Source organism: Rhinatrema bivittatum, chromosome 3 (assembly GCF_901001135.1).
Source record: "Rhinatrema bivittatum chromosome 3, aRhiBiv1.1, whole genome shotgun sequence".
Taxonomy (NCBI): domain Eukaryota; kingdom Metazoa; phylum Chordata; class Amphibia; order Gymnophiona; family Rhinatrematidae; genus Rhinatrema; species Rhinatrema bivittatum.
The window spans coordinates 291890388-291903798 of NC_042617.1; the positions used below are offsets into that span (position 1 = coordinate 291890388).

Below are 13411 nucleotides of genomic sequence, written 5' to 3' on the forward strand. Positions count from 1 at the left end.
TAAAATATAAAACATTTTTTCAGTTAATACATAATTAAGCTACGGAACTTGTCATAAAATATGGTTAAGGCTAGTAATATAACTTTTAAAGAAGATTTGGATAGGTGTCTGGAGAACAGGTCCATAAATAATTATTAGCCAAATAGATTTTGGTTTCTCCACCTCTTAGTTCTTACAGTGAGCAACTGAAATAGATTTTAATATTGGGATTTGCCAGGTATCTCTAGATGATTTGTATTGGCCACTGTTGGAGACAGGACACTGGGCTCAATGGACCGATAGCCTAACCCAGCATAGTATTCCTTATGGTGCTGATGTAATCTGTGTGCTAGCCGCTGCACACTGCTTAACATGCAATTGGACACATGTTTTGGATGCGAGTCCATAACCCCTGATCCAATACGGGGATTAGCGCGTCCAAATCACTGTGTAGCTAATAGCACTCATCACATGTAAATTCAAGTAGATGAGACTATTAGCTAATCCCCAAGATCCAATAAATTTTCCGCATGGGCAATGCGCTCTTGCAACGCAGCAAATTTTATGCCAGCCTGGGGCTGATGTAAAGGTATGCCACGCTCAAGGGGGCATTGAAAAATCATGCTTTCTGTGATTCCTCCTTAGTTTTGTTGCAATACTTTCTCCGTCTTATCCCATCTAAACAACAATTTAAGACATCATTAAAAACACCTTTATTTCAGAAAGCTTTTAATTCCCCTGCTACTGGTTCTGAAGTATTACTGTCTCCCATCCTGACTTCCTCACCTACTAGCACTTTTCTATATTTATTTTGTAACAGAGTTGTGTTTTGTGTTATTTCTGTTTTACCCCTATGTTTTATGCTTTTTATTATTTTACACAGATTATGTATGTTTTAACATTGTGAACCGTTTTGATTAATTTTCAATTGTAAAAGCGGTATACAAACACTTTTTAATAAATAAATAAAGCAGTATTTAGTTTGAAAAAAACATTTTGAAAAAAAAATCTGGACACCCAATATACACAGTCCAGGCCTTGTATCTTGTGGGTGTATATGCCATTAGCAGGAGAAAATGGACGCTAGTAGATTAAGTATCCGTTTTCCCAACCCGCTTGACAGCCACCTCACCTGGGGACCGATGTCAAGGAGGCGCTAAGGGATGTACATTTTTCCCTAGCACCTCATTTTCAGCGCAACCCCTCATTTAAACATTGAAGCGCATCCCAGTAGAGGTGCCTGGGCTTGCGTGCTCAACACTGATCGCCTTTTTTCTGTGCATAATTATTGCACCAGCCCCCATGTGCTTAGGCCCTCCAGAAACTTGCCCAAACCTTTTTTAAACAGCTCAGTACTCGACTTGATCACATTATCTGGCAACAACCTTTAGGATTCACTTATGGTTGCCACATTACTTTTTGTTGGTAAATTATGTAATCATTTGAATTGTGACCTGAAGAAGAGAGCATTAGCTCTTAAAAGTTAATCAAGAAATGTATTACGTTATTCCAATAGAAACAAAATGTTTTTTTGTATTTTTAACTTTTGTTTCTGAGCATGCGTAGACTAACATGGCAAGCAGATTACTTTCGGCAATAAATTCAGTTACTGCCTCTCGCTCTGATATTCAAACAGAGTTGCTTTTCAGGATATTCACTATAAATATTCATGAATATTCTAAAAATTTGCCCTGCTGGCGGAAGGGGGGGGGGGGGGGGCACGTAGGATCGGAAAGGAAGATCCTAGAAAGCCTGGTGGCGTCGCTATCGTTTCCTACCTGTCCTTCCTCCCACCCGTACGCGCCCTTTAAAAGACGTGTAGGCCTGGCGGTTCCCCGTGACGTAACCACGCAGCGGCTATATAAGCCCAGTGCACCAACAACAAGGAAGTGACTCCAAACCGGAAGCAAGAAAAGAAAGAGAACCCTAGAGATCCCCCTCCCCCACCCCTCAACAAGCGCAGCGACTGAAATACTGAGGGGGCCTTCATCATGAACAACAAAGGCAAGGGTAGCTCTTTTAAGGGGCCTGGGGGGTGGTTCTGTGGCAGGACGTGGATATCTGCCGCGGCTCGTCGTCATTGCGTTTCCCCCAAGAACCCCTTCTCTTCTTCCCCCCCCCCCCCCCAATCTCTTCGAGGTTTGAAGGGTATCGCGGGTAGGGTGCATGACGCGCTCTCTGCTACCCGCTCCCCTTCTAATCCCTATCCGCAACTCCCGGTTCTCATCGGGGTGAAACAGCAGCAGGCCTGGGCTGGGAGAGTGGTGACGTCAGCGGGAGAGCGGTGACGTTGCTGCGGTCTAGAGGGGGAGGGGGCGGAACTAGTACTGCAGGGTCGGGGGCCACCTCATTGGAACGGCTTATGGAATATTTTTTTTATTTTTTTTTTTTTCCTAAGCTATCTTCATCGTAAGAATCTGTTCTATGTAGTGGCAAATGTTCTATTCCCGTCCCTTGTTCCATAACTCACCTTGCGGTCGCATTTCCCCTGCCCTTTTCACGGCTATTTGTTTTCTCCTCCCTTTTATTATATCTTGTAATAGCTCCGGGGGGGGGTTGGGGGTACAGGTGCCGGAGGGAAGGGTGCAGTAGTGCCAGTCGCAGCGGGGATTAGCTCGGCTTTTTCTTCCTGGACGCTGCCCTGCTTTCAGGGTGGGCGCCTCTCGGAGGGTGACCTGGCCTGAGCCTGCACTGCAGCCTTCATTAGCCCTCCCGCCGCAGCCATGGCCTGGTTAGCACCGAAGGAGGGGAGACGGGGATGGGGGAGTGAATTATTAATTTTTTTTTTCTTGTGAATGATTTTATTCATGAGCTTTTTTTGTTTTGGGTTTTTTGTTTGTTTGTTTTTTTTTAACCCCAGTTCTTCCTCTCTCTGTGGCTGCTGTCTCAACTCCCTCAATGGGCCTCTTAAAAGTCTTAAGCCGCTCTCTGCCTGACAGAAGTAGTCCTGTGGCCGACGGCGGCTTGTAAGCTGCGGGTCACGGTGACAAGGCATCGTAGTTATCGCAACGTTACAAACGTACGCTTTATTTATGTGGGGCTTCCCCCCCCCCCCCCCCGCACTATCTGAGGCCGTGCAGAAACCAGCTCAGGGTAACGCTGTGTTGTGCCGCTCTGCAGCTGCTGCTGCTGCCCGTGGGATTTGCGTTCGGGCTGCCAGCTGTGCTTTGAGGCCTTGGCCTCTTTATTTTATTATTTTTTTTCTGGTTCGCTCTTTGCCCTTTTTTGCTTTCCTTCTCGACTTTGGATCGAGCTGTCCATGTTGAAAGTTTATGGCGCAGTTTGGCGGAGTGGCTCGGCGGAGTGTGCGCGGAGACTGGCAGCTGACTTCCTGCCGGCTGCAACCCGGCCCCAGGGAGGAGGAGCTCCGGCTCTAACGCTCTCTCTCTCTCTCTCTGCCCGGCGGGCGGGAAGCGTATACACTGCTTTCCTCCCTTGGGGGACGGGGGTTCCTTTACTCCCTTTTTAAAACTATTTTTTTGTGCTGTTTACTCTGGCAAACAAGTAGATCATGCATATTGGTTGGGGAATGGGAGGGAGACAGCTGAAAATGCTAATATCCTGAATCAAGTATGCTATGTTTGTTTTCCATATGATTTATCCCTTTGTGGAAGTAACTGGGATGGGGAGACGTTTAAGAGAGATCGGAAAGATGCAGTTACTTGGTATCCTATGCGGTTTCCCGCTTGTCCGAGTTCTGCTCTGTGCAGCGAGTGCTTTGAAGTCTTGAGCAGAAATGAGTTGTGGGGGTTTTTTTAACCACAGGGCAGGTAGTCTTTCTCCCCTCCCCCCCTCCCAAGTCTCTGGGACAATTCCTTTAATCAGGTATTAATCTTCGTTGAAAACAAATAAATGGCATCCTTCAAATAGCAAATAACCCAGACTGGGCTTGGGTCCAGATGAAAGTAAGTTTTAGTTTGAGAAAGCAACTTGGGAGATATTCTCATCTTCCATCGTTATAAATTTGAATTGAGTCCAAGACCCTAAATATGGCTCCCATTTGTTTACAATCACAGCATTCTCTGTAACAGTAATAAAGCTGCTTCTTTTAAAAAAAATGGTTCAGCCAATTACAAGATCACTTAAGTAGGGTTTATTTGAAATTTTATTTTTTACAACCTGAAAACATCAGTCTGCCCAATTTTAGCATTATAATTCCCATCACTTCCTTAGAGATCCCATGCTTTCTTGAATTCAGATACTGTTTTTCTCTTCCATCTCCACTGGAAGGGTGTTCCATGCATCCACCACTCTCTAAAGAAATATTTCTTAAGATTACTTTTGAATCTACACCCTCTCAAACTCATCCCATGATCTTTCTTTCTAGAGCAGTGGTTCCCAATCTGTGGCACACCTGGCACTGGACTCACTTCATCATGGCACACAATCTTCCCTATCCCCCACTTCCCTGGCATCATTCTTTCTCCTGAATCCTTGGCATCACCTTGCCTTCACTCCCCCCTGCATCATCACCTTTTTTCTTCCCCTTCTTTCTCCTACCCCTCACATAAACCATCTCTTCCCTCTTTCCTCTCAGTTCACTCCACTGCAATCCTCATTGATCCCTGGTATCACTTCCCCCTCAGTCTCTTTACTTATCCCTTGCATCATCACAATCTCCTTTCCTCCCCTGCTCTCACTCTACCCTCTTGTCATTGCTTTCCTACTCTCTCCCTCCACTCCAGACATCTCTATCACCCTTTCTCCTACCCTCTCACCATTCTATCACCTTAACTTTTCTACCTTCTCCCCTCCTTGTCAGCATTTTCTTTCCTTCCCTGCCTCTGCCCCCTAACATATCACCTTCCCTTTCTCCCCCAGCTTCCTAGCAAACTTGGATGACTTTTCCCACAGCATTTACCTGGTGATGCTCCATTCTCTTCTGCCTGTTTCCCTCTGTAATGGGAAGTGTATGGGGCTGGCAGGACTTGTGAGCCCACAGGGCCCAGTGCAGTTTCAATTGTAAAGGAAAGCCAGCAGAGGGGAAAGCAGAAGCAGCTGCAAAGTGCTGCTCTGACTCCCCTCTGCAGGCCAGCTGTTGTAGGAGAAAGAGAAACTGAAGATTGCCATGGCACACTGGTTGGGAAACACTGTTCCAGAGTCTACTCTCCACTGAGAGGCTCACCTCTTGTGCATGGAAGCATTTGAGATATTTGAATGTCTCTATCATCTCTCCTATTTGCCTTTCCTCCAGGGTGTATGTGTTTAGATCTTTTAAGTCTATCCCCCATATACTTTAGAAAGACGCTGACCATTTTAGTAGCTCCCTATGGACTGACTCTATCCTGTTTATATCCTTTTGAAGGTGCAGTCTCCAGAACTGTATACAGTGTTCCAAAAGAGGTCTCACCAGGGACCTATACAGGGCAATATTGCCTTTTCTGCTGACCATTCCTCTTCTATGCAGCCAAGCATCTTTCTGGCTTTTCGCAAGAGGACAAGCAGGATGGCAGTGCTCACAAGGGTGACAGATGGAGTCCAGCATGGAAAATCTTCTAGAACTTTGAGCCTCTCTGAGCATATCATTACAATTCCATGTAGAGCCTCCATTGTCATGGGTAATAGTCTTTTGCAGTCTTTTCTGGGGAAAAAAGTGAAAAAACAAGTTATCATTGTGGGGCCTGTCTTCATCCCCTTAATTGTCTTAGCCTGACTTTTCACATTTCAGTAAGGTTTCTTTTGCTGATGTTCTCTGGAGCAGCAGTGCCTGCTGGTCATTGGTTGCGCCATAGTTTGATTTATCATCCCTTTTATTTCAAGCCTTGCCCCTGGTGCTTGAGATGGTCTATCATGGATCCCAATGATCAGTGTCCTCTGCCTGGGGGCATCTCAACATCTAGGGCTGCAACAAGGGTGCCAAGATGACCCCTAAAGGTCTTAAAATCAGACTCAAGATGGAATGACTTCGAGTTGGAGAAGGCTTGTCATTGGACATCTGCATTGTCTAGCTATGGAAACCGAGCCATCGAGGGAGCTGTTGGTTCTGTCAGTGCTAATGGCTGTCAAATGCAGAGGTGGACCATAGTCTGCCTCCCCCAGGTTGAAGACAGGTTTGTTCATTTTTTACCTCTGGACTGAGCCAAGAATTTAGATCTCAAGCATCGGCCTTAGCTGATGCACAGTGCTGGGCGTGGGGATGCCAGCAAAACATCCCTGTAGTGAGGACTGCTAATCCCCCCCCAGCGAATGCCTAGGGTTCATGACAGTCTCCACTGGCTCTGATGCCTGCGCCTGATCCTCTTGGTTCTGAAGAGGATGTTGGCACACCACCTGGGTCCCAATCAGCATCGGCAGTCTTTGAGGAGGAGTTGGAGAGCCATGTACAGACAGCTATGGAGAAGGTGATACAGCATCTGGGTGTTGTGGCAGCATCCCTCCTCAAGCCAATGTTGTAATCCTTGCATGTGCTCATAAGTTCCTTACCAACACAAGTGGTGTCTGTTCCTGGGGTGGAACCAATGCCACTGACCAGTCCAGTGCTGGTTCTTGGCTCGTTCAGACTGGTGTCTGAGCTCCCATGGCCAGCTAAGTTGGTACCCATACCACTGGCTGAAGGCAGAGCACCCAGGAACCTGTCCCTGCCATCAGGGATGGTACCTAAGTTTTAGATGATGCATCAGTCTTCCTTCAGAGCAGTCTCCTACCAACAGAAGGAAGTCTCCTCTGGAAGACATCACCTTTGCAGTATTTGTCCAGGAGGTGGCAGAGACATCTTTTTCCAGTTGCAAATGAGACAATACCTGGCACAACATGCTAGACATCTTCCAGAATGTGGAACCTCTTAAGGAGATTGTCAGTCCTAGTGTACAAGATCCTTATAGAGTTACTGTTGAGGATGTGGGAACACCTGTCAACAGGAAGATGGACACAGCTTAACTCATCCAAAAGGCTCTTGGTTTCAACAGGCATCAGCTACCATACCAGTCTTGGCTGTTGAATCTGTTCTCCGGAAGGCCAGGTGTACCTAGAGCCATTCCTCAGCACCCCTGGGGAAGGCTGAGGGCCATGGTCACTCTTGGGAGAAATGTGTTTCAAGGCACTATGCTCATTACCCGTATAGCTTACCAGCCATGGGACATCTTGAAACCAGTTCAGGGGATGGCAGAGCAGCTGCCTTAGCAGGACACCCTAGAGTCACTAGTGTGAAAGGGCCTGGAGATCAGAGTCCAAGAAGCCTACAATGTTCTTGAAATGGCATAGAGGGACTCCGCAGTTAGAATCAGTGCCTGCAGACTTGCATGGCTGAATGTGTCTGATCTCTGATATGATGTGCAATATAGACTCACTGACATGCTGGGCACTGGAGAGAATCTCTTCCAAGAAGGACATGGTGGCTCAAATGCATGAACACCATGTGACACTTCAGTAGCTCTCCACTGGCACCCAGAACCTGACCTCCTCTGCTAGGTCTCTGAGGTCAGGCCAGCGGAGGCCTTTTTTCTGCCTGAGAGTACTATCCTCCACTGCCTGGACCCTGTCAGCAACAGGCCCCTTGCTGTGATCCCAGGCAGCAGGAGACCCCAAAGCCCCATCAGAAGTGCCAGTCAGCTCCCCAGTCAGGAGAGGATACAGTCACATATGAACAAGTGGCTCCTTGTAACCTCCAACTAGCATGTTCTGGCTATTGTCCATGGGGGTACAAATTAAGCTTTTTTTGCATACCCCTCCAAATTGTACCTAGAGACCCTTTCAGGGACTGGTGGTGTCAGGAAGTACTACTCACAGAGCTGTCTTCCCTCTTAACGGCTAGGGGTCAAGCCCATCCCACCAGGGTACTCCTGATCTTGCCTGATTCCAAAGAAAACAGGAGGACTCTGTCCCAACCTAGACATAAGAGCCTTGAACAAGTTTCTCCAGGAAGAAAAGTTCCAAGATGGTTTCCCTGGGCACCTTGATCCCCATGTTGCAAAATGGGGACTGGCTATGTTCTTAATCTAAAGGCCGCATACTTCCAGTGATCATGAGAGATCTTGATGTGGGTGTATCTGATTTGTGGCAGGAAATCAGCCAGTATCACATGTTGCCTTTTGGGCTAGCATCAGCTCCATGTGTCTCCACAAAATCCCTTGCTGTGATGCAGCACATTTGCACAGACTGGAAATCCATGTTTTCCCATACCTAGACAATTGGCTTGTCAGGAGCACCTTTCAGGCAAGAACTGTGGAGTCAATGTAGTCGGCCATCTAGGTGCTGGTGTCTGAGTTCATCTACCCAAAGTCCCATCACAATTGGATTTCATTGGAGCCCTGCTAGACAGCTCAAGCCAAGGCTTTCCCTCCACACTTGAAGGTATCCATCTTGATGACCATCATGGCAGAGATTTAAATGAGCTAGCAGGTCTTAGTCTGGCACATGTTGAAGTTGTTGTGCTTATATGGCTACAGCAGTATGTTATTCCCAGGGCATGCTTGCACATGCAAAAGGCCCAAACAGACACTGATCCTAGTGGTGCCAAGCCACTTGGGACTTTGGTATGGCATCTGATTCACCCCTTACCTCTGGGACTCCCTGTCCTGGTGGCAGGACAATTCCATTATGAACTAGAACTATGGATGCGACCACCCTAGGTTAGTGAGCTCATGTAGATGGGCTCAGCACCCAGGGCCTTTGTGTCAAATCAACTTCCTGGAGCTCTGTGCAATCAGGTATACTGTGGGCTTTCAGAGATTGGCTGTCCAACAAAATTATAGATACAGACTGACAACCAAGTGGCAGTGTCAAGCAGGGAGACATGGGCTTGTACCTCTATTGGGAAGCAGTCCAAATTTGGTCATGGGCCCTCTCCCAGGGGATGGTGCTCAAGGCCATGTATCTGGCCAGAAAACATGACAGTGGACAGGCTGTCATTCTTCCAACCACCATGAATGGTCTCTGGACCAACAGGTAGCAAATGGATCTTCTGCCTGTGGGGAAGCCCAAAGGTGGATCTGTTTGCTGTGCCTTGGAACTGGAAGATTCCTCAGTGCTGTTCAATATCAGTTCACTCAGCAAGTCAGTGTCAGATTCCTTCATTTGCCATTAGGTCAAAGGCCTCCTGTGTGCATATCTTCCAACTCCACTGGTGTCACTTTGAAGCTTTGTGAGGACCACAAGTGTTTGGCCACCTTAAGATCATCAGATACAATAACCTCAAATCCTCCATTTCCTTTTTGCTCAGAATTTTACCTCCAATACTGTATCTTTCCCTTGTGTTTTTGCATCCTAAATGCATTACTCTGCATGTTTTAGCATGAAATCTTAGGTGCCAGACCTTAGACCATTCCTCAGGCTTCACTAGATCCCTCATGGTTTCCATACCTTTTTAGCTGTGCACCCTGTTAGACCTGGGTATTGTTGGCAAAAAACAAACTTTTCCTGATAATCCTGTTATGTTTACAAAAATGTTGAAAAGAACCAGTCCAAGAACAATTCTGTGAAGCACACTGCTAGCAACATCCACCTCTTCAGAGAAAATGCCATTTACCACTACTGTCTCCTCCCACTCAACCAGTTACCTGGATCAGTCCAGACAGTGGGTTATGTCCCCAATCCAACAGATGGAGTCAGCACAAGCTTTGAGGGGGCGTATCCATATATCCTACTACCCCCTCTGCAGGAGTTCAGTATCTTCTGACTCCAGCAGATGCGAGTAGGGGAATCGGGCTTCTCCAAGAAGGGGTCTCAGGCCTCGAAGGCTACCATTGCCAGATGGTTGAAGGCCGGCATTGCTGCTTCCTACATTGGGGCGGGACGGACTCCCCCACCCGGCATCGTCGCGCATTCTACACGTTCTCAGGTGGCTTCCTGGGCGGAGTCTCGCTCTGTATCCTCAAGAAATTTGTAGAGCAGCCACCTGGAAATCGTTACACACGTTCTCGAGGCACTATCGTCTGCACCTCGCCTCTTCGGTCTCTGGACACTTTGGCGAGCAGGCCTCACAGGACCCCACCCGATTTAGGGAAGCTTGGGTACATCCCACTGTCTGGACTGATCCAGGTACGTACAGGGAAAAGAAAATTATTACTTACCTGCTAATTTTCGTTCCTGTAGTACCATGGATCAGTCCAGACGCCCACCACGTTTTGGGTTCTTGATCCTGCTCAGCTCTGCGCTATTTCCTGTTCACAGTGCTCTGTGTCTTCACAGTCTCTTCCTTTTTTGCTGTTTTTCACAACTCACTACAAGTTGGTAGGATGTTTGCAGTTACTTGTTGCGGTTACAATTGTTTTAATTATCTGTTTCCACAAACTTGATCCTTCGGGGGTTTCTACTCGGGCTTTGATATACTCGATACTGAACTCCTGCAGAGGGGGTAGTAGGATATATGGATACGCCCCCTCAAAGCTTGTGCTGACTCCATCTGCTGGATTGGGGACATAACCCACTGTCTGGACTGATCCATGGTATTACAGGAACGAAAATTAGCAGGTAAGTAATAATTTTCTTATCCTGCCTCTGTGTAGTTTTTGGAATCCAGTGGCTTGCAAGATCTGTTTTAGCAGCAATTCCATTAGTTTGCTTACCATAGAAGTCAGACTAACCAGTCTGTGGCTCACATCCTCCTCCTTACTTTCACTTTTATGTATAGGAACCACATCTGCTCTTTTCCAGTCCTCTGGAACTATTCCATATTTTAAAGAATCATTGACCAGGTCAGCCAGTGGAGTTATGAGGACATCTCTAGATTCTTAGTACTCTTAGATGATTCCCATCCAGACCCATCGCCTTATCTACTTTAAGTTTAGTTAGCTTCTCATGAAAACTGTTCTGAAAATCAAGTGAGGTATACCTCACTTAGTCTTACTTATTTTTTTATATGGTCTTACTACTTTCTGTCACTAACATCTTAAACAAGCTTCTGAGGTTGGTTGGTTGGCAGCCTTCATACGGTCAGTTTTGTACCAGCCTGCACATTCAACTTATAGCCCTTTAGAGCCAAATCATAAAGAGAAATGTAGAAAAAGACCATATGGTCCATCTAGTCTTCCCATCCACCCAACTAACTTAGCTTTATAATTCCCATCCCTCACTCAGATCCTGTTTATACCAAGCTTTCTTGAATTCATATTGTCTTTGTATGTACCACCACCACTGAGAAACCATTCCATGTATCCACTACCCTCTCTGTAAAGCTATTTCCTTTATTACTCAGTCTATCCCCTTTCACCCTCTTCCCATGACCCTTGTTCTAGAGCTTACTAGCCATTGAAAGAAGCTTGCCTTGTATGCATGGAAACTCTGGAGATATTTGAATCTTGTATCTCACCCTATCTTGCCTTTCCTTTAGGGTGTACATATCTCTCCCTGTAAGTTTTAGAATAAAGACCATTGACTATTTTAGTAGCCACCCTTTGGACTGACTTTACGGTTTTATTTCCTGTTTGAGGTACAGTCTCAAATTTTTACACTATTCCAAATGCGTTCTCACTAGGGACATACACAGGGGCAGTATCTCCTCCGTTTTCTGCTTACCAGTCCTCTTCCTATGCAGACAAGCATATTTCTGCCTTTTGCCATCGCTTTATCCACTTTGGCCACCTTAAGATAATCAGATAAATCACCCCCAGATCCTGCTCTTTTGTGTTGAAAAGAATTTCACCCCAATACTGTTGCCCTCCCTTGAGGTTTTTGTATCCTAAATGCATAACTGTAGGTTTAGTATTAATTCTTAACTGCTAGATCCTAGACCATTTCTTGAGCTTATTAGATCTCCATGTTTTCCACACTTTCCTGGCTCTCTACCCTTTGCATAGTTTGGTATCTGGCAAAGAAAAAAATCCTGACAATCCTTCTGCATTGTTGACAAAAAATGTTAGTTGTCAAGGACTGATCCCTGAGTCAACATTGTTAGTAACACCCACCTCATCAGAGTGAACTCTATTTACCATTACCCTTTGTCACCTCCCACTCAACCAGTTTGTAGCCCAGTCACTCTAGGGTTTATACCAAGGGTGCTAAATTTATAAGTTGCCTATGCAAAACAGTGTCAAAGGTATTACTGAAATCAAAAGTACAGTGCATGTAGTGATCTCCCTTGTTTCAACTCTGTGGTTACCCAGTCAGACACATTGGTAAGACTTGTCTTGCCAGGATCTACCTCTGGTAAATCAAAACTGTCTTGAATTGTACAATACATTGGATTCCAAAAAACTGCACATTTATGTCTTTTAGCAGTGATTTTCATTAATTTGCTCATGGCAGAGGTCACTTCCCAATCTCCTCCTTACTTCCACTTTTATGAATAGGACCCACAACTGTCTCTAGTCCTTGAACTACTCCCACCTCTAAAGAAGCATTGAAAAGGTCAGCCAGCAGAGCTGCCAGGATATACTTTCAGATTTGTCCCATCACCTTATCTACTTTTAGTTAGCTCCTTATGAACACTGGTTTTCTTGTACAATGTTCAGAAAAAAAATCTTGTCTATCTTGTGGTTCTGATGGCCATTCAACAAAACAAATTTTAAGCAATTTTTGCTCTTTCCTTCTCAGCCTCTACATATTACTCCCTTTCAGCGCCTCACAATGCCATCATAAACCTCTTTGCATCTTGGGATTTTAACTTATGCCAGCACCACTCAGATAATTTCAACTGAGAACCAAAATGAAACAAATTGGGTTCTTTTTACAACTTTGTTTAGGGACGGTCTTTTCATACACTGTAGTTAAACTAAGAGTCCTATCAGTCAGAGCCTGATCTAATGACTTTGTGAAATGTTGCCACAATGGCAATAGTTTTGTCCAGAGCAGTGTTAGCCCTGATTAGTTTTCACTTGTCTGTTCTTTTTAGTAACCTGCATTTGACATTAAATAGCAGCCAAACGTGATCAGACCAAGCACAATGCAAATTTCAGTTTGCTATATGTACCTCAAATATTCAGGTAGCTCCTGACACAGATTGAGTATGCCTTAGGTCTGACTGAAGTAATTCAGGCTCCTATACACAAAATATCACTATTCTGTTGCTTGTTTTAATGGCGTATTTTTTTATGCTAGCTGCCTAAGGCTATGGTAGATATTGGTTACTAATTCCATAAATTTCCAAACATATTAAGAAATAAAATAACTAAGCATTAATATTGTCTACATGGAGATTAGTCTCCCTATTAATCCTAACAAATATGCATGATATTTGCAAATATTGGATATTAGGTGTATCCTGAAAACCTGGTGGGAGGGGGGAAGGGTCCAAGTACCACTTTTAAATCACCCTCACTTTTTTTTTCAACATCTAGAATATTATTCTTGTAATTATCCCTTGTTAGCTCTTTTTAAATGGAAAATGATTTTTATAAAAACTAATGTAAAGGATTGCAGGTTTTAATATTGATAGCTTGTTCTGTACTGATGGTTCTCAGAGGACAATCATGATGGTAGTCCTTGCACATGGGTGACATCTGATGCAGAAAACTTATGTCAAAGCTTCTAAAACTTTTCTAGACACACTGAATATGTC

At 45.2% G+C, this 13411-nt stretch overlaps 1 protein-coding gene across 1 annotated transcript in view; it reads left to right on the forward strand.

Annotated features, from left to right (window-relative positions):
• Positions 1–1835: 1835 nt before the first annotated feature.
• Positions 1836–13411, forward strand: part of DAZAP2 (DAZ associated protein 2) — a 30783-nt gene continuing 19207 nt past the window's right edge. The window contains exon 1 of the mRNA XM_029594953.1: positions 1836–1983. Within this exon, the coding sequence (XP_029450813.1) occupies positions 1971–1983 (13 nt within the window). The 5' untranslated portion in view covers positions 1836–1970. The remainder of the gene's footprint in view (positions 1984–13411) is intronic.